Below are 22,447 nucleotides of genomic sequence, written 5' to 3' on the forward strand. Positions count from 1 at the left end.
GATACTAATTGACTTGCCGTTTCTGTGCCTGGGGGAACTTTGTAGGTAGGCTCCATAACTAACTGGTCTCTGACTGTTTATCAGGTTCAATGTCAATTTCAGAAAGCATTTGGAGAATTGGACGTAGCGGGCGCTATCTCCCCTGGCATCGGTATCAGTGACCAGAGAGGCAACAGAAATGCAACACTTTAAGAGCAGGCCTAAGAGTTAAGACAACAAGATAAAGATCAAATAAACATTATGTCGTCTCGCTGCACGGATCAACCGCAGCTGCGTAAACACACACTCGCATCCACAAACTTTAACATATGGGCTCCCTCCGAACGCTTTGGCGCGTGTGCGCGTGTGAGTGTGTGTGTGTGCGTGCGTGTGTGCGTGCGTGCGTACACACACGCACACACGCGCACACACGCGTGCGCGCGCGCGTGTGTGCGTGTGTGTGCGTGTGTGTGTGTGCGTGTGTGTGTGTGTGTGTGTGTGTGTGTGTGTGTGTGTGTGTGTGTGTGTGTGTCCGTATACATGCTGTTATATATGTGCATGTGAGTGCCTTCATGTATGAAAGGCAAACCAGCATGAGTAGAAAGTAGCAGTCTAAGATCATGACCTTTGACCTTCACCAAACAGACAGACAGTTGCACATTGTTGCTGACTGAATGGTGAATGGTTGCTTTTCCAAAACAATACATGACTGATTGCATTCCCCATTCACAAGGAACAGCGCACTGGAAAGAAATGATACCTGGCACAAGACCTTGCCCTCTACTGATTGCCAGACCTGTTTAAGTGTCATGATGAGAACTTAAGTGGTCCCCTCACATAATGAGCCATTCACCACACATAGCTGAGGTTATTGGGATGTCTCAGGTGACTCCAAGCGTGAGTCTGCATGCCTGAGGACCGGGACGGTTACTGTCTGCAGGGGAGACACTCCGACTCAGCTGTTCAGACTTGAAACTCTTCCAGAATCTCTCCTACAGGTCGGAGTGTGACTCTAAACATTTCTTAGACTCCCTAAACAACCTCTTAAGTGCAGCCAGTGACCTCGATTAATCTGATGCCAAAAGTGGGCTTTTTTTTATTGTGTTGTACTTATTTTTAGGTCTGAATTTCCTTTAAGTCTATGGCCAATGGAGCCCTGTGTATAAGTGATAATGTATCTAATCATTGGAGCCTTTCTAATCAGGCTTGCCTTCAGCAGACGGTACCTTTCTGGGGCTCCTGGCCAGGTTGTCAGGGTCCAGCAGATAAACGTGATCCTTGGCCCCCAGAAGAAGACGACCCCTCTCCTCGTCCAGAAGCAGAGTGTGTGAGTGTAGGCCCTCGGACGGGCCGAGGAACACAGATACACTACCACCATGTACCAACTCTGGTAGAGAGGCAGACACACAGAGAGAGAGACAAAGAGACACACACAGAGACAAAGAAAGAGATTATTGAACCGTTGCAGTTTGCGTACACAGCTCATTTTAATAAACAACTCCATATTGAATTGATTGAGAAAAGAATATTTTGCAGATTCTGTCAAAGTTGTCCTGCTCGATGCAGAGTTGTACCAAAGCCTCATGTGGCCTCTGCGTGAAGAGGAAGCGTGTCTTGGCTTGACTAAAAACAGTCTAATCCTCTGTGGTTCAACACCTCTACTACAACACAGTGACAGAGTATCAGACAGGATAGGATTCAGTATCACACATCAATGGGGGCATTATCAGGTATCATCAAGGTATTATCCTCATAGCTACGATAATAACAATGAAGAAAGTATCTTTTCTCAGATTGGCAAGCTGTTGAAAAGCAAATGAGGGATATTTTGATGTATGGGCTGATAGTGTTTCTAAAACCACATGACAACCATCAAAACACCCTTATTGCCCCCAGCAAGACCTCGTCTGCAGTTGACGGAACATTAGCAGTAGCTGCAGAATATACAGTAACTGTCACGACCAATGTGAGATGAGACCGTGATCTGAGATGCAGGTCAGGGCAAGCTAGGGATTCTTGAATACCTCATCCATACATCAACCCTAGCTGTGACTAAGGTGTGGTGTTAATCTATGGTATGACTTATGGCAAAAATATATCAAAACATAACATACAGAATTCAGAAATGTCCAATTACACACACACATATACAGTACAAACATACAGTACACACACACACAAGCAGAAAATGCAAAGTGCCGGCATTGCTTGCCCAGCATTGGCGGGGTTATAGCGCGAAGCAATGCGTTATCAGACCAGTCCATATTTTCATTATACCGATTTGCACTGACATCGGGAATGTACAGTCCATAAGGGCATATCTGCATGCTACATATACACCTCCTTAACACACACAACTTTAACTTCACAGTACTGTATATTGGACAGGAGAAAAACAATTTTAATGACTGGAATATGTCTAAAATATCTTTTGGGGGAAAATGAATTTCCGATTAAATCTATTTTGTATGAATTTTCAACCGGTTTATGCATATTTTGAAGGACACTTGTTAAATGTATAAGTTAACAATATATGAGGTGTTTCCATTTGTGATAAACAGGATAAACAGAGGCCTTTGGTCCTCAACTTCCAGGGTCCATTATTCACAGATGGTGTGTTTTGTGGGAGCTCAGTGCTGACTTCATTCTCAACACAGACCCCCGTGTGCCTTGATCTGAGGAAATCTCGGCAATCACCAGACTCCATTCACTTCAGCAGTACAGCAACATGCCTAGAGTAAACACTGGCTCAGCGTGGGGGTCCAGTGGGAGTCTTTCTGAAAGGATTGACATTGTGATTGCCCTCTCCGCGTGAAGGATCGGTGAGGTTACTAACCTTCAATATTTGAACTTCTAGGGACCCCCCACCCTACGCAGCCAGGCTTAATACCTCCTCCTATACACACGCTCACACACATCACCCCCGCATGCTCATATCTTTCACCCCCCTCCACATGTGCATATAGCCTATACACACACACACACACACACACACACGCACACATAGCCCCCCGTGCCCTCTCATGCTAAACCTCACAGAGAGATTAGCCGTGCTAGCCTTTGGCTAACGCTAATCTGTTCTGTAAACACCTAGCACTGTGAGCCCATTGAAACGGTCATCTGAGCCGTTAGCGCATAGCTTAGCGCTGCACACCTTTCATCGGTGAGGAGAACCCTCAGCCACCCTCTCCAGGGCTCTTCATTAGTTTCAATGTTGGATACCAAGAGCACTCTTTAGTAAGGTGGAATCAATGGGGCAGCCAGTGCTCCTGCTGATAAACTAGGCCTCAAGCTCCATGCTATACTTTATTCTGTTATGCGTAGTATATCTATACCACAAAAGCTCTAATGATGCAGTCCATGGATCAACCACACGTCTTCGGGACAAAGGTTTTAACATACATTAGCATATTATTTATTAGATGTAGCTGTTGTGAAATTGGAGCCCTCTGCGTTCAGGCAAGTTGAGATGACAGAGCTGTTTCCATGTTCCATATGAGCACACAGACTGGCTCTGTTATGAATATTGAGTGTAAGATGTTCAGTCCATGGTTTCAGAATAAACAATATAACATTACAGCCACGTGACATATGATATAGCCTCTGATGTCAAACCGGGCCGGGACAACGATAAGAGTTTAAGAACAGGCGGTACGAGAAATGTATTTGTTATCTTTTGAAACAAATACGGTAGGCCTATATACTATTAATTCACTCAGCATTTAGATTGACATAAAATAAAGAATTTCAAGCGAGTGCCAGTCCCTCCCTTATTACCCACGCTTAGAAACGCTCCATATGTTATGAAACAGACCATGGAAACAGGATTTACTGTTGCATGTAATTCATATCTACAAGCAAACTGGTATGCCGGATGGAGGTCAACCTACAGTGTATGAGTTATTGAGCAGCTGATTCAAACGAGTTCACAGGAAGAAGCTGCTTTCTTCTTCGTCTCCGCCTCCTTATATATGATTTCTGAGCCGTGGTTTATGGGTCTAATATAGGCCACCGAGCCGATTATACATTTGTGCTGCATGTGGTCGAACGTCATTCCTCTCATTACACGTCAAGAACAAAGGCATGAAAAACAACTGCGCAGAGCTGCATAATGAAAATATTTACATTAAGACCAGATGATGCTGCTTTCTATGTTGGCACAAGGCCACTTTGTACTATAGTTAAACGAAATATTGAAACTTTCAAAGGCGGATCTGCTCATTGCCAAATTTTCCAACACACTCGTATTGCGTATAGTCATGTCTACTGATAAATCCTCAACTTGGACAGCTCTCAAAACGCCACTGGGGGGGAGAAACGAGAACTGCTGGGTTTATCCAGAGGAAAGTTCATCAGTCTGTATAGCTCCAGCACAAGGTTGTTTTGGAGGTGTTCACTCAATCAGGGATGATTCCACACTTTGATCACTGGGCCTTTCACTCACCGTTGAGCCTTGTTTCCATAGGAGGCTGATGTGATGTTTGAAGTGCATGATCCCCGCTGGCGGGCGCATGGCTTTTGAAGAGCGTGTCCTGACGAGACGATGACAAGACGTATGTATATGCATGACGTGTGCACCGGGTCAGACATGATTTCACTTTTGATGGATTTCTCCTGCACTTCGGTCAACCAGACGGCGAGCGCCAAACATGGGCATTGTTGTAGATCCGAGTGCAACCTTTACTTTGGCCTTTCTCGCAAATGAATGGGCAATATGCAGCAGTCCACCTCTCGGGCTCAGAAATTCAAGCCCCTCACTGAACATTCCAAATAGAATAATGAAGAAACACATTTGTCTGGGAACGCTGGGTCCATTAATGTGCAATCATATGTGAAATGAACAAATAATCATCTTTATTTTATCGCTTTATCTGCTTTTGAACCAACATGAAATCAGACAAACCACGGAGCTTAGACGTTGGCCCGAACTGCTGAATAAACACTACTCCAAAGCAGCCATTATTCCCGCTGCTACTTAAACATATTTATGTTGGAAGGCTCAGGACGTAAATGTGCATCTATTTTCAGACCTGCTGGGTTTGAGAGGCCGTCGGACAAGCAGAGAGAGTCTGGAGGTTGCCGTCTGAGTAAGTTTACTTTTTAGGTCACGGCGAGGATTCAATTTCACGGCGGAGCAGGACTACGGGCCACTTGCGTGCTTATAGGAGCTACTTTAAAGGCTTAATTTATACTCCCTGGTACGACAAAGTATAAATCGGGCTTACGAGTCAGAAATGAAGAGTTTGTATTGTGGCCAGTGAGGGATGGAGAGTTTGCATGTAAGTATGCACCGGAGTTTGGAATAGGCTTTGGGGGACCAATAACTTATCTTTCCCATGGTGTCACAAAGCAAACAGACTGCGTTGACTTAACACTGAACACATGGACACCACGTACACTGCCACCGTATAGGCCTGGGACAGGCTGATATACACACGGTGACAGACTGAACAACAGTGTCCCGGGAGCCGTGTGCATCGTAATGAAATGCACGTTGTGTACATTAACGCAGAAATATATGACCACATATCAGCCGGCATATTTATTTAAAAACAAATATTTGCCATTTTGGTCAGTGCCGACATAAATATTTCAAAGCATAAACCTGACTGCAGGTTTACGCAATAAAAGATTTACATCACCGTAGAGGATTAAGGGATTCCGTACTTTTTTTTTTGTTATACCAGAGAAGCCCAGAGAACATTCACAGGTCCATCAGGAGTCAGTGACAGAAGAATTAGTGGGGGGGTTAGCATATTAACCCAACTGCCATAGCCTTAAATCTCTCACTCTGTTTTACAGTCCTGTTTTAAACCCCATTTACTTTAATCACACATTAATGTGTGTTTATCTCCCTCTGTTTCCCTTTCCCTTTCCTTCGAGAGAGAGAGAGAGAGAGAGAGAGAGAGAGAGAGAGAGAGAGAGAGAGAGAGAGAGAGAGAGAGAGAGAGAGAGAGAGAGGGAGAGGTTATGCCTGATATACAGACTTGGTTCTGTGCCATGGTGTGCACCAAAAATAGCAAGGTCGTAGCTTGTATCGCCTATTTCCGGTGTGCCACACACAATCTGTCGTGGCAACTGAAAACTTGAATCCATGAGAGAGACAGAGAGTGAAAGAGAGAGAGAGAGTAGAGTGACTGTGTCTATGAGGGAACGATGGGGAGGCATAACAATGAATGTGCAGTTTGCTCACACAGGCCAAAGAGCTGTGTTGATACAGACAGGAGAGAATAAGGGGAGGCAGAACAAAGATTAACCAGTGGGCCATAGGCTTCATTTAGACCCTGAACTTGAGGTAGGTGCAAATAATGATGATGACAGTGGCTGGCATGTCAGTAAAGGAATAGTTTCAGTCAAGTTCAGCGAGATGGCATGCGCTTACTCTTATCTGCATGAGAGCAAATGGCAACAAAGTAAGACCTGAAGTCAACACCGTTAGCTTAACAACACCACCACCAGTGAATGATGTTACATTTAAGTTAACCCATTAAGACCGGGACAGCATCTGTCATTTCAGATTTTAACCACTTTAACCATTATTTTTGCCTATTAAAAAATAGCAGTGCCGCGCTATGAGCTATAAGATAATCTTTGAATTAATATTTTTTAAGCAAACATTTGTAACTCAAATCTCTGCCACCACTAGCAACATAAGTAGAAGACATTTGTAGAATCGGCCTCAGGTCTTAATGGGTCAAGACTTTGTAAGATTTTAAATGTTTCATTTAAATCCTAAATACATCCAAATGTCCGGTATTTCAACTCCTACCTTTGTAGCTGAGTTTGACTCTGGGGACACTCTGCTGGATGCGAGCCTCAGCAGGGAGGGTGGCCAGCAACATCAGTCCCATCAGCAGTATCCCTGGGTGGGATGGTGCCTGTTGACTCCTCCCTCCACCTCTCTGGTCCTGGTTCTTCATGGTGAGAGAGCGCTCTCAGTCGACGTTCACCCTCACCCTGGTCTGCTTTCCTGCTACCTAAGGAGAACATCAGTCAAGGGTCACACTAGACATGTGCTGATGTGGCGGTGTGCGAGTGTGTGTGCGCGTGTGTGCTCGTGTGTGCATGTGTGTGTGTGTGTGTGTGTGTGTGTGTGTGTGTGTGTGTGTGTGTGTGTGTGTGTGTGTGTGTGTGTGTGTGTGTGTGTGTGTGTGTGTGTGTGTGTGTGAGTGTGTGTGTGTGCACGTGTGCGAGCATGTGCATGTTTTTGCTCCCACATGCTGCTCTATGTTAAACATAAATGGTTCGTTTAAATAGTGCCTTTCTCCAAAGCACTTTACAAAGTGCATGACATTCGTTCCCACGACAGCGGCGGAGGCAACCATGCAAGGCACCAACATGCTCATCAGGTGTAGTTAGAGGTTAATACATGACATACATGATACTGTGTGTGTGTGTGTGTGTGTGTGTGTGTGTGTGTGTGTGTGTGTGTGTGTGTGTGTGTGTGTGTGTGTGTGTGTGTGTGTGTGTGTGTGTGTGTGTGTGTGTGTGTGTGTGTCTGTGCGCATGTGCGTGCGTGTGTGCGTGCATGTGGTGAGTGCACAAAGGGTAAAGTCTATTCTGACCCCTAGCACAGTGGTTTGTCATGTCAAGGGCCATTATTAATTCGGCATGTGGGCCACGGACCACCATTTGATGAGATTTAGCCTCTCAGGCGCAAGACTTAGAATATTTTGTTATCGTTGGATAATGCTGTATTGATGTTGGTACCATAGGAGAGATAACAGGCAAACGTTGATCAAAATAACATTTCTCCTACGTTCTCTAATTGTGTAAATTAAGTAATGCAGATCTTTAACAATGATTTGATTTCATTTTACACTCTCAAGAGTTAAAGCTCTAATAAGGGTCCATTTGGTTACCAACTCTCCATCATTTAGCTGGGGACCACCTGGAACCCCCCTCAAGGACCACTGGTGGTCCCCGGACCACCGGTTGAAGACCCCTGACCTAGCAGGATATGTACACACACATCTCCGCTGGGAGCATTCAGCTGTTTCACCATGGCTCCCCATAGGCATGCCTCTCTCTTTATACCAGGGCCTGCATCAGCTGTTGCCTGTTGCCCACTTTCCCCTTTGTGTCCCGTCTAAATCTGTTTGCTCCAAACAAAAGGTCAGGCCGACAAAACGGCGACATTCTCCCATCCTTCAGACAACTGTTGCTCTTTCACGGGTTCTCTCTCTCTCACACACACTCGCTTTTCCTTTCTGTCTCCAGCTCCTCTTCCTCTTTTCACATGGTAAAACCCTGCCAATTCTTTCATTCTTATGCTCTCTCGCTTTTTAATTCTTTTACCTAAACGATTCTTGCTAATAGTTTCAGCGTTAGCCCGATGACCCCGTCAGCTCCTCTTTCATGCCCCGTAATAAATGGGACCGGTCTTGTCTGGGGCTTCACGCCGCATTAGATCCGGCAGTACCGCATTTGTCAACACTGACTGAAAAATGGCCGGCATCAATGGAGCAAAGCAGCACCGCTCTGTAAAGGCACATTGACTTTTTTGTAAGCATGTTCAACTTGAGGAATGGCCACTACACCACATGTAGAGGAATTACAAGAAGGGAAACATTGAGGTAATTTTTCATTAGATTTTTGGAGGGAATTTAATTGATAGCATGACCAGTGGTCATGCTAAAATAGCGTCACAATCATTTTAACCACTTAGCTTTGGCTATTCAAAAATAGCAGATATACAAGCTCATAGCGCGCGCGCTATGAGCTTGTAGATCTGCTATTTTTGAACAATCTTGAAAATGTGTGCATATCTTTGAATATATATATATATTTTTTTAAGCGAACATTTTTAACTCAAATCTTTGCTTCTGGGTGTCCCTGGAACAAAACATTTTCAGATGGGTCCGCGGCCAAATATATATCAATGCAGAGGTCCATGGCATGAAAAAGTTTGAAAACCACTGATTTATACCATTGCCATTTTCTCCAACAATTTCTGCTGTGCCTAATTGCAGTAGCTTTACTTGGCTTATAGAAAGAACTGCATCGCCACACATTCCACATGACCGATCGAGCTACTTATTAACCAGCCAATCAAGGGTGAGGAATTAAGGAATGAATGCATCAGAAGAATGCACACGTCCTCCCTCCTCTGCCCTCACTCCTCTCTGTCCACCCCTCTGGGCATAGATAACATACATCAACCTGTCCGTGGACAACATAAACAGTGTCCAACTAAATTAATGGATCCGACGGATACTCGCATATTTCAAATACAAGCTATTGGGAAAACACCTAGAGAAATGTGACACTCGCGGGCCAGAGATGACAAACGCACCACCACCTCTGACAAATGTGTGTGTGGCCGGGGCAATTATGGTAGGTGGCCATATAATCAAGTTAAGAAACTTGGGCTAAGTGCAAAACCCTGTCTGCCCACACAAAAACTCACATTGACATCGACCACGACAGGCACTCATTGCCAGTGGTGGAAAAAGTACCCAAATGTTTTACTTAAGTAAAAGCATCAATACTGCAATGTAGAAGTACTCTGTTACAAGTAAAAGTCCGGAATTCAAAATGTACAGTACTTGAGTAAAAGTACAAAAGTATTGGTATCAAAATGTACTTAAAGTAACAAAAGTAAAAGTACTAGCATGTTTGAAAATAGCAGATGCGACGCGTTGTGAGCTTGTAGATCTGCTATTTTCAAATAGCCTTGGCATAAAATAGGGCTAAAGTGGTTAATGAATGTTTCATAATATCATAATTTATATCTGAAAAGTAACTAGTAACTAAAGTAAAAGTACAATATTTGCCTTTGAGATGTAGTGGCTTGGAAATAAAAAGTACTGGAAATTGGGAAATACTCCAGTAAAGTAAAAATCCCTCAAAACGTGTACTTAAGTACAGTACTTGATTAAACCTACTTAGTTACTTTACACCACTGCTCATTGCACACACCAGTGAACCACTGAAAAACTGAACCACACACGCTTAAAGTTCACGAAACTTAAATAAAACTGGCACGTCGTCAGAGAGGTATCACTTCACCTCATTTATTCTCATTGTCCATTTCATGTGTCAAGCACCAGAGACCATGATGGGAAAACAGCGCCGTGTGAGAGACGCCGCCGGCCGCTACACAGAGACACGCACCGCTAGCCAGCGGAGACCTATAGCGCCGCTACACACGCTGCTAGCCGTTGAATTGAAGAGGATCAGACGCTGATAAATAGACTTCTGTTTATTTAGGCAGACAAATTGAGGAGCCCTCAGGGTTAGAGAGCAGAGATACAGGGCTGTGTCTGATGGATGGTCAATCAGCAACTGTTTAGCGCTGCGCGCGCGCGTGCGTGCGTGCGTGCGTGCGTGCGTGTGTGTGTGCGTGCAATGTTTAAATCTGTGCATCCATGCGCCTCTGCAGTGCGCGCCTCTGCAGTGCGCGCATCTGTGTGCGAGACTGATGGTGAGGTTATGAGGGCCATCCTCCCTAACATGAGGGGGGGGGGGGTGGGTGGGGGTCAGGGCGGGGGGAACGGTGACACGATTGCGCCCATGTGAGGAGAGTTCATGTAATGTATCTCTCTCCACCGCTGAGCGCACACATCTATCAGCAACACACTGACTGTGCAGTGGCCCTCGAGAAGAATGGGGCCCTAACAAAAGGAGCCAGCTCTAGTGCTGGAGAGGAGGGGGCCTTATCAACACACTCCATCTGTTGTGAGAGAGTTGACACCCGGAGATCAACTGGAAATATGGGCAGGAACGCACTGCCGGGCTAGCTCGGGTGAGACATTTTTTGGAGTGAGCAAAAATAAATAGAAGGATTAGAGACAATGGGAAGAAGAGAGAAAAAAGGAAGAGTGAGAGAGAGAGAAAGAACGAGGATGGGAAAGAAGTAACAAGTGAAAGAAAGACAGACAGAAAGGTGAGATAAAGGAGAAACATTTAGGCAGCTAGTGTGTTAAGCTAACATCCCTGTTTCCTGGAGGTCTATACGGGTGTGTGTGTTGTGTTTGGCAGAGCGGGCTGCATGCACACTGTGGGGGGAAACGACCACGATGGCCATGGTGACAGATCTAGGTAGCGACCAATTACGGTTGCTGCTGGCTTCTCCTCGAACCCTGACCGATAGTATCTCTTTTCAGCTGATTTACAGACTTTCTCGGTTTTTGGCTCATAGACACAAGCAGCACACCACAACCATTCATCACAACGGGCCTTTTATCCAACCTACTGCGAGACCCAGAGGACGCAGTGGAAAACTGAAATGCCTCCCGACTTCCCTGGGGTTCAACTTTTTAGGAAGCCGCTATTATGCCAGCGGAGGTTCACCGCGAAATACTGAGTGATAATTTAACGGCCCAGAGTAAAATTAACGCTCGGGATCTCCGCTGTGTTGTCAGCGGTCATATGGGAAGGAGCAGATGGGGGCAGATGTGTGCGAGCCAGGGGGCATACCCACAGACAGACCACCCTTAATGAGGCATTTAGCGACCACTGAGGTAGCCTGCAGTGTATGCCATTATCGGGTCCCTCCATCTCCGCAGGACAGAGCACATTAGTCCCACTATTTGTCTTTATTCCCAGACCACAGGCGCTGGCCTGGCATAATAACTTAGGTAATTGTTTCTGGCTCTCAGGACTATTAGTTGTTTTTCTTGGCAACAGTCAATCATCAATTTTTTCCCCCTCTTTTCTACCTTGGGTTTAAGCAAGCATGCTCCCCTGTGAGTCCGTGTGAGTTCATGTCTAGTAGAGGGAAAATACATGGCCGCCACTAGACTGTACTCTTTGTGTTTGGACAAAACATAAACCAAGGCATAAACTGGAACGTTAAATTGTCTCTATTGGCTGTAACTCCACTTATAGACAGCCGTAAAGAGGAAAACATAACAGTACAGAACAGCATAATAACATTGCAGTAACTTAAATATGTTGTGTAATGGGGATAAGTAACTTAAATAACATATTCTAATGGTCTTGAGGCTGCAATGTACATTTTAAAGGGACTCGATAATTTGTTGTTTCTCCTCTTATAAATACATTTAGAATGACATTGACAAAGCCGAACCTGCTGGGGTTACTAACATGTCAAAAAGCCACTCAGAAGCACTTGAGTAATATTTACCTCGAATGTCCTCTATACTACCTCTTGAATCTCTAAACGGTGTGTGTGTGTGTGTGTGTGTGTGTGTGTGTGTGTGTGTGTGTGTGTGTGTGTGTGTGTGTGTGTGTGTGTGTGTGTGCGTGTGCGTGTGCGTGCGTGTGTGCGTGCGTGCGTTTGTGTGCGTGCCTGCGTTTGTGTGCGTCTGTGCTTTGTGCATGTACGTGTGGGTGAGTGCTACTCCTGTCTACAGTAGTGATCTTGTGGTTATCGGCATGGTGACATATATAATTCCCCTCGCCCCCCATGTTTGACTGAGAGTTTCTAAGTGTTGCCAGAAACTCTCTGTGGGAATGTAGCATTATTTTGGACCCAGATCAGGACATGAAAACGCCTTGAGCGGCGTGATACAAAGGCTTTTAAGGAACTATATCAGTCTCCTGGAATACTCAAATCATTACAAAAAACAAACCAGCAAAGTGTCTCTTAGGCTTTTAATCAGGAACGTAACCGAGCCCTTATCCTTATCTAAAGGCACAACGCACCTATCAGAGCAACAGAATGCATCTCTGGAGAAATTACTGAGGACTGTAACCCCGAACGCTAAATGGATTACAAAAATATCCCCTTACACATGAGAACCAATTCCAAGCCGTCGCTTTAGAGAAAAACATGCTGCGCTGTATAATAGTGATTGGCCTTGAAGTATACAATACGTTAAACCTAAATAATGAACCAACGCTAAGGCCTACATGCGTTAGGCAAAGATATCTAATACCTCTCCATGGAGTGCTCTGTATGGAGGGATCATTTGATCCTGTGCCATTAGGAAGAGGCTGTAGTTACTACAGTGATTCATCTCCTAATAAATCCAATAAATCACAGAGCCACAGGATGTCTGGTTAAAGAGAAGACTCTCACACAGCAACACAGCGCAGGCTGACAGCTAGCTGGATAGAGAAGCTGCGTGTCAGAGTTAGCCAGGGGGGGATTCTTTTTGTCTTCTCCAAAGGAAATCACTTGGAACCCTGTTCATCATCACATAATCACGGCGTCACTTCATAGCGTCGGATCAAAAACAACACTCAATCTGCGCCGCATTGACTCGACATGAAGTCTCAATGAAAGCAATTGTTGCGGCGCAGATTTTTGGAAAAGGAGAGGACATTCCAGGAGGAATTCCTTCCGTTTCATAATTGAGGCGAATCTCTTTGTGAGGGGGGAAAACAAGGAGGATGGATAAGATTCCAAGCCCTGAGGTCGGCCTGTCTGTCCGCATTCTGGCCGGGGCCCCCGAGCCTGCTATCTTTGAGTCTGAAAGCAGGCAGTAAGAGAATCCTGTGGGCAAGTGGTGGTGTGAGAGGTAACACAATACAGCTAACGCCAGATAATAGCCTTTGCACTGCCTTTGTTAAAGAGCCCATTTTATACGTTTAATGTTGCGGTTTAATCCTCCCCCCTCTCTATCAATGGGAGACAGCCCTCAGCTACTTTACTCTACAGTAGCGAGCGCATGTGTACCTGACTCAGTGCCAGCTTCAGTCTGCTGTCTCCTGTCTCACACACACACGCACACGCACACGCACACGCACACACACACACACACACACACACACACACACACACACACACACACACACACACACAGGTGAAGTAGGGGTTGGGGGGCAGGGGTTCAGTGATACTGGATCTGGGGTCGAAAAGGAATGGAAAAGTGTTGACGTGCAAGGGAAGAGAAACCCATAAATAGTAGAAATGATGTTGAATGGCTTTTCAACAGAGCCACGTCATCAAGGCACCTGTACCTAATTGATACACATATGGACAGGGTTTGTTAACGATGATAATAATAGCAACAAAACAACAAAGTAACCCTACACAACACACATTTGGACAGGGAAATTTCCTTTGTGCGTGTGTGTGTGCGTGTGTGTGCGTGTGACTTGCATGCGTGCATGTGTGTGTGTGTGTGTGTGTGTGTGCGTGTGACTTGCGTGTGCGTGCGTGCGTGCGTGCGTGCGTGCGTGCGTGCGCGTGTGCGCACACGTGTGTCTGTGTGTGTCTGTGTGTAACCTAATAGCATCCTGCAGGCTGGCAGATGGAAGTCAACAGGGCATGACAAAAATGACTGACGGCCGTAAGTGCTCTCCCTTGTCTCAATTTGGCCTGAGGGGCATGAAGGTATACACCCTTCCGTGCACTTAACACTTCTCAAGAGTTACTGTCTGTCTCTTATACCGCTATGGGAAGTGACTCTGGTTGTGCTAAACATTCTCTCACTCCTGAAAAGGCTGTCGGTTGCTCGGTGGTCAGAAGAGCTACCGTGGGCAACAAGCATCCTGCACACCAGAGTTCAGCTCCAAGGAGATGAGAGAGAAAATGGGGGGGGGGGGGGGGGGGGCGGCGTGAGCCTAGCCGGGCTGTCTGTCTGCAAGTCATTGGCACCTAGCCGTTTTGTGGACTCTCCAAACACCACTATAGCATCAGTGGTCCAAGTTAAGGTACCATTCCCTGTCTGTTTTCTCTGACGGGAGGTGGTGTACGTTGTTGGGGGGGTCTTGAAACCTCACCATATAAGGGCAGGGGCCGGTATGTTCTGCACAGAACACTGTTTTAACAACCCAGAAAGACCTGCAGAGTTTAGAGAAAGCACGCATTCAGTTTTTTCTGTTTTCATCGCTGTCCAGGAAAAAAAGCTCATACGGCATACAGCAGAGCTCAGGAATGGACCAGCTGCAGGCCTTTCAAAAACACAGACGAATATTGATGCTTTGATTCGTTTTATGGTAATGACGGATCCAGTGGTGTGAAGTAACTAAGTACATGTACTCAAGTACTGAAGTAAAATTTTGAGGTATTTTTACTTTCTTCAGTATTTACAATTTACAATACTTTTACTTCTACTCCACTACATTTCAGAGGAAAATACTGTACTTTTACTCGACTACAATTAAACTTTAGTTACTAGTTACTTTGTAGATTGTGATTATTATTACAAAACACACTAACCACTTCAGCCCTATATATATCCGGCCTTATGAAAATAGCAGATCTACAAGCTTACAATGCGTCGCGATGCGGCGGATTGTGAGCTTGTAGATCTGCTATTTTCAAAAGATTTTGTATACACTTTGAACTTGTGAAATGGGACATTCTGCACAATGCGTACTTTTACTTTCGGTACATTAAGTATATTTTGATGCCGATACTTTTGTACTTTCGCTCAAGTGCATTTTGAATACGGGACTTCTACTTGTAACAGAGTATTTCTACATTGCAGAGTTGATACTGTTACGACTGGATTGGCCTATAGACGAATCCACAGACACGCTGCCTGTAGGCAATCATAACTGCGGTGTCGCGGAGCGGCAGCCGCTTGACACCGCAGTCATGATTGCTGTTCTGTGGATTCATCTATAGGCACGTCAAGCAACATAGGGGTGAGCTGAACCACAGCCGATTCTCAGTGTTAGCACACCCGGCATGGGTTTGGATCGATAGCCACAGTAATATAGGATGGAACCCAAGTCACGTAGCCTCCATAGACAGCCTCACCACCATTACCACAGTAGAATAACCCATTAAGACCGGGAACGCATCTGTGTCATTTTTTGATTTCTTTGGCTATTCAAGAAATAGCAGATATAGCTCGTAGCGTGGCACCGATATTCAAAGATTCAAAAATAGCAGATTAAAAAATAGCAGATCTACAAGCTCATAGCGCGGCACTCTGCGCGGCACGCTGCAGATTGTAGATCTGCTATTTTTGAATAGCCAAAGAAATCTTAAAATGACACAGGTGCGTTCCCGGTCTTAATGGATTAACCAATTATCTCCTGACCTGCTTTCCGAGTCACACCAGTCCAGAGCTCTCACGGAAGTGAAACCGAGAGGCATTCTCAGCCATAAAGTATGTTGTTTGATGGTCAGGAGCTTTTTTCCTTTTTTTTTTTTACAATCTTGGTACAATAAGAATTTCTGGACTGTGATTTCATCAGCAGACGTTGGCCTGGACCTGTCCTTGGGCCCTGGAGCGAGCACACAGCTGTCTGCGATCTGAAGGCGAGGCCTGACAGCAGCTCAGTTGTTGTGACATAATGATTGGATGGTACTTAAAGGAACACAAATCACAGAAGTTTTTTTTCCTGAATTAAGAGTCTATCCTTTGGCCAGGAGGCAGAGATTTAGCCATGCATTATTTGACTGTCTCATGCTAATCATAAAACTACTGGAGCATTGCCAAAACTGCATATACTGCGGGTCTTCGATTTTTTTTAAATGATTCTTCTGCACTGTTTTCATTAGAATAATAATAATTTGTACTTCTTTAGTTTTTACTTCTGAATAGGTAACTTCTTTTTTCCTCCCTTTTTGCTGAATGCAAATGTCCCTTTAAAATGTGCTTAAAAGCACATTGAATTGCCTTGTTGTTGAAATGTGCAATACAAATAAACTTGCCTTAAAGGGATAGTTCACCCCCAAAAATATTTTTTTCTAACAATTAGCCACCCCATGGAGACTTGAATTCATGGATGTTCTTTTTGTTTTTGTCGCATTCCTATGCCAATAATTTGATGACCAGCGGACCAAAGAATATCCATGAATTCAAGTCTCCCTGGGGTGACTAATCGATAGGGAAAAAAGTCATTTTGGGGGTGAACTATCCCTTTAAATGCCTTACCTCTCCTCTCTCTCTCCCTTTCTCTTTATTTCGCTGACTCTCTGCCAACCCCCCCGACCCCAAAACATGCACTCTACCTCTTTCTGCCTTTGTCCAACTCCTTCTCTCTCCCTCAGCATGTCAACCACTGCACACAGTTCCTAGTAGGGTGTTAGATAAACCTTTAAGCAGAGCGCTAGGCTAGGCCGAGGAGAGTGGCTCCTTGAAGTTGTGTTAGATATATGGCCGGGAGCAGAGTGGCTAAATAACCTAAGTCTGCTAAACATTCATGACAGGGTCCTTCTCCTTCCCCACACACACACACACTACACAGTGACTAGCACGGTAAAACCATAGCATACACAAACATCCAAACGTACACTGACATCTGCAAGTATTTGCGCAACCATATATTGTTCAGCGTTTAGGCAACATGCTCTTATTGCTTTGGACGTCGAGTGACAGAAGTGATGTGGGGTCAAAGGGCAAGCTGTCAACTTTGATTTAATTCCAGAGCACTAAAAGTATTTGGACAGATTTTTTTTTTTTTTTTTTTAAATCAGGTTTGTAGAGTAGACCTCTAGGTACAAAACCATAAACAATCACCGGGTTCTTGAAATCGTGTTATTTAGCTTATCTCTGCGGGCTCTTTGCATGTAAGTTCTGTCTCCCTCATCTGTAAGATTTAGGTGTAACCACACTTACTGTAGCCCTAAATTGCAGCGATAATGTACTTGTACCGCACTCTCTCCTACCATTCTAAGAGCATGCATGCAAAGGTCTTAGTTATGAAACCAGTTTTAAATCATCATGCTTCTGTACAGAGTTTGAACGTGCTTAATGATGGACATAAATATCTTAGTGTACACACATCCCTAATAGGAATACTACAAGGGAATCAGTGGAGGGCTTTGGGCCCCTTTGGAAGAATAACTTCCTTAATGCATAATATAATTTAAACGTTCTGTCCAAACAGCTAAGCCCCCCTCAACATTTTAAAAGTGCTACAACTCATACAATGGATATATATATAACTCATGATATATCTTAAAATATATCAGTCTGCACTGTATCACAGTCAATGTGTTGTTTCATGTTGTAGCTGTAGCCCAACAGTAGGCCTATAGGGCAAAAAATAATAAATTGTCCAGAGCCTACTATTCACAGACAGTTTCTGTGTTCGTATATAAAAAAGAATCACAACTCAAAATTTCCATCTGACTCTCTCTCTCTCACTCACTCACGCACGCACGCGCGACACACACACACACACACACACACACACACACACACACACACACACACACACACACACACACACACACACACACACACACACACACACACACACACACACACACACACACATCATAATGAGCTATATTGAGCTATTGGCACCATGTGAGACAGACCACTAATTCGAGAGCAGGAGAGGGCTGAGGGCTGTCAACAAAATGAAAAGTTTCCAAAACTGTCCAACACTTTGCACTTTCCACCTCAAACAGGGTTTTCCGTTACATCATGACTTTCCACATTCAATAAAGCAGGTGAGATGATAAAATAATAATACAAAACTAAATAGAAAAACAATATCCACTATAGCCTGTAGCACTAGCGCTATGGTAGGCCTATGGATTAAACACTTACTAAACTGGATGGCATCTAAAACTCTATTATTCTACACTGCTACATAAGGCAAAAACAATTTTAAACAGAAATCAATAGGCTATTCTGCTCTTCACCTTATAGTTTTCAATCTTCAATAAATTGCAGCCTTAAGGATTTTATTATTAACCAGGGCAAACACTATTTTATACAAAAATCAATATATTATTCTGCTCTTCAACTATAGTTTCTCAGTTGTCAGTAAATTACAGCCTTGAGGATTTTACTATTATTCCAACTTGCAGTGGTGAACAACAATTGTACTTCAACTCCACTACAATTATTTGTTACTTTAGTTACTATACTTTGTAGATTTTGATTATTATCACAAAACATACATTAACCACTTCAGCCCTATATACATTTAAACATAGCAGATCTACAAGCTCACAATGCATCGGATGCAACCCATTGTGAGCTTGTAGATCTGCTATTTTAAACATTTGAAAACTTGTGAAATGGGGACATTCTGCAAAATGAGTAGGCTACTTTATATATACTTTTGGTACTTTAAGTATTTTTTTTAATAGCAATACTTTTGTACTTTTACTCAAGTAAATGTTGAATTCCGGACATTTACTTGTAACAGAGTATTTCTACATTGCAGTGTTGATACTTTTACTTAAGTAAAAAAATGTAGTAGCTACTTTTTCCACCACTGTCATTAACCAGGGCAAAAACAATTTTACACAAAAAATCAATAGGCTATTCTGCTCTTCAACTATAGTTTCTCAGTCTTCAGTAAATTACAGCCTTAAGGATTGTATCATTATTATTCCAACGTGCATCTCTTACCTGAATGTGATCTTCAGTCAGCCAGCGGATCAAAAGTCTCAACAAACACATGTGCGGCGCGCGGCGCAACTAACTGGTCTCTCTCTCTCTCTGCACTGTAGTTGGCTGACGCACGGCACTGATCACTGCTCTGTTAGTTACACCCACCACTGCAGGGCAAGCCCTGTAAAATGTGCGCGGATTAAATAAATGTCTTTCACAACTTCCCCCCTGTCAGTCAACTTGCACAACCGAACGCTTTGCCAACGCTCGTGAACTCTCGGTGCACTCGCGTGTGTGCGCGTGTGTGTGTATGTGTGTGTGTGTGAGTCGGATGAGTCGGATGAATCTGTGGCAGCTCGCCCCAGGAGACAGACTGACTAAAACTCCCAATTATGAGAGGGGAGGGGTTAGAGGGGTGAGCCCTCCTCAGCATCTGCTGTACCACTGCCAGATCTCTCTCTCTCTCTCTCTCTCTCTCTCTCTCTCTCTCTCTCTCTCTCTGACTCTCTCTCTCACTCTCTCTCACTCTCTCTCTCTCTCTCTCTCTCTCTCTCTCTCTCTCTCTCTCTCTCTCTCTCTCTCTCTCTCTCTCTCTCTCTGGAAGGTGGAAAAAGTACTCACATTTTTTTTACTTAAGTAAAAGTATCAATACCACAATGTAGAAATACTCTGTTACAAGTAAAAGTCCGGAATTCTAAATTTACATTCTAAATTAAAAGTACAAAAGTATTGGCATCAAAATGTACTTAAAGTACCAAAAGTAAAAGTAGTCTACTCATTATGCAGAATGTCACATTTCACAAGTTCAAAATGTATAAACATAATTATTTAGAAAATGGCAGATCTACAAGCTCACAATGCGTCGCATCTCAAGGCATTGTGAGCTTTTAGACCTGCTATTTTGAAATGGCCGAAATGTATATACTGTAGGGCTGAAGTGGTTGATGTGTGTTTTGTAATAATAATCTAAATCTATAATGTAACTAGTAACTAAAGTTTTCAAATAATTGTAGTGGTGTAAAAGTACAATAATTGTCTCTGAGATGTAGTGGAGTAGAAGTACAGAAGACTGGAAATACTCCAGTAAAGTAAAAAATGCCTCAAAATTGTACTTAAGTATAGTACTTGAGTAAATACTTAGTTACTCTACACCACTGGTGTCTCTCTAGGGGGAACTGCCCTGTGGTCAACCCACCACAGTGCAGAAAGTAAACTGGAGAAGAGAACTGTCAAATCAGACTGACAAGTCTCTCAACCCAGACTCAGTGGAATGCTCTACAATGAGCTCCATTGTTTTCCTATGTGAAAAGTTAATTAAGTTGTCCACTATAGGCTGATTGGTTAAAAAAAATAGAGCAAAAACCATTATTTGACGTTCCTACCCCCAACGGTTTACAGTAAACAAAGTTGATGTGCAGTCCATGGATACAGCTCCATGTTATGCCTGTCAGGTATAATACAAATGTAACTGTTTTAAGCCTCATTTATACTTGGTGGGGGACAGGGACGCTGTCGTACAGTACAACACAGTATATGAGGCTTAACGCTGGTATGAGGATGCATAGAGGTTGACTAGTGATGTGGTTGAGCAGAGATCAGGGACAGATCATGTGGTCCTGGGTCTGCGTTTTGAGGAGCGGGACCCACAGCTGTGTTTGGGTTCAGAGAGGAGGTTCAGCAGGGTGGGATGTCTTGACTGTATGTCTCAGTCTCACACACACACACACGCACGCACGCTCGTGCTGCGCGCACACACACACACACACACACACACACACACACACACACACACACACACACACACACACACACACACACACACACACACACACACACACACACACACACACACACACACACACACACACACACACACACACACACCAGTGCCTTCTAAGTAAACACATTTCTTTAGAACGCACAGACACACAAAAGAGACGCAGGCACAAGTAGATTAAAACTCATCTTTTTGTTTTACTATCCACACAGGGGTCACGTCAAGTTATGATGAGATGACACTTGGTGAGGAACAATTGTTTCCATGCTCTGCTTTACTGGGATAGAAAGTTGGAGAGTGCACTTGGTCCGGTTTGAATCCTCCGCAGTGCATCCGGCTTGACCGAGCATCTATTCTACATCAGTGGTTTTCAAACTTTTTCATATCAAGGTCCATTATTTATTCGGCATTTGAGCCACGGACCACAACACACTAAGGTAGGTTCACTAACTGGCTGAGCCACCAGGGAGACTCAAAACATAATGTTGGCCCTCCCCTGTCATTCACATGTGGACAGAAAGGCCAGACATCCCCCAACAGGGACATAGAGTGTAGAACTCCCCCTATATATTCTAAAGGAGCACAGGTTACAATTTAAACAGCTCCATGATACAAATCAATAGATGTCAGTACACTGTAAATTCCTGAATGGTCATCTAATTCGGAGAGTGTACAAATGTAACCAAATTAACCTACGGGTCCATTTGGTTACATTTCATAATGAAGTTTATAATAACCTTTATTTCAACTGGGAGTACAGTTGAGGGGCAGGCCCTCATTTTCAATGTAGCCGAGATACAGAACACAATACTCCAGTAGAGGTAGAGTCATTCATATACAGCAATAATTAAAATACATGAATCAGAAGACGAGTCTCTTATCAGAATATTCAAAAGAAACAAAAATACTCAAACAGATAAACCCCAAAAAATCTTGAATAAACGTGTTGTAAACCATTGCTCTGAATTGACCTAAAGATTTGTACACTCTACAGATGGATAAATAAACAGCGAGGATTTCACTGTGTACATCCACATGTTCAGGGGACTTACCAGCTAAGAGACAGTTGAATTATTTGCGAAAGGGAGGGAGGGGAGGTTGTGAACATAATCAAGCAAATTAAAATAACCATTACTAAATAAAACAAAAGAAAAAGAATAGAAATCATTTATTTTAGCCAATAGATGTTAGATATCAGATAACTGTGTCCCCACGCTTTAAATGGGCTGCAGTATCCCACATCACAGAATATACGACACACCTCTGCTCTCATGAATCTATTGTTGGCCTGGTTCAGGGTGTGACAGAGGGACCAGGTTACCTAAGGATCAGACAGCACTGTCCTCCCTAACTGCCTGGGGGAGGTTCTATCTCAGGGTGTGCCCTTCCTTGGAACAACACACAGTCACACACACACACACACACACACACACACACACACACACACACACACACACACACACACACACGTACTTGGAAATGCACGCAGACACGCACGTGCACACACATGCACACCTCACGC

General features: G+C 44.0%; 1 protein-coding gene across 3 annotated transcripts in view; it reads right to left on the reverse strand.

The window, feature by feature from the left end:
* Window positions 1-19,464, reverse strand: part of sema3d (sema domain, immunoglobulin domain (Ig), short basic domain, secreted, (semaphorin) 3D) — a 55,314-nt gene extending 35,850 nt beyond the window's left edge. Inside the window, exons 1-3 of one of the 3 annotated variants that reach the window (XM_084059178.1) lie at window positions 19,167-19,464; window positions 6,749-6,956; window positions 1,206-1,366 (exon numbers count right to left, since the gene is read on the reverse strand). In XM_084059178.1, coding sequence (XP_083915304.1) covers window positions 1,206-1,366; window positions 6,749-6,899 — 312 coding nt within the window. In that variant the 5' untranslated portion in view covers window positions 6,900-6,956; window positions 19,167-19,464. The remainder of the gene's footprint in view (window positions 1-1,205; window positions 1,367-6,748; window positions 6,957-19,166) is intronic. The other 2 variants (XM_084059177.1, XM_084059176.1) reach the window with 2 other exon arrangements.
* Window positions 19,465-22,447: the final 2,983 nt, after the last annotated feature.

The sequence above is a fragment of the Gymnoscopelus microlampas genome, assembly GCF_963454915.1.
Source record: "Gymnoscopelus microlampas genome assembly, chromosome: 6".
Classification (NCBI taxonomy): domain Eukaryota; kingdom Metazoa; phylum Chordata; class Actinopteri; order Myctophiformes; family Myctophidae; genus Gymnoscopelus; species Gymnoscopelus microlampas.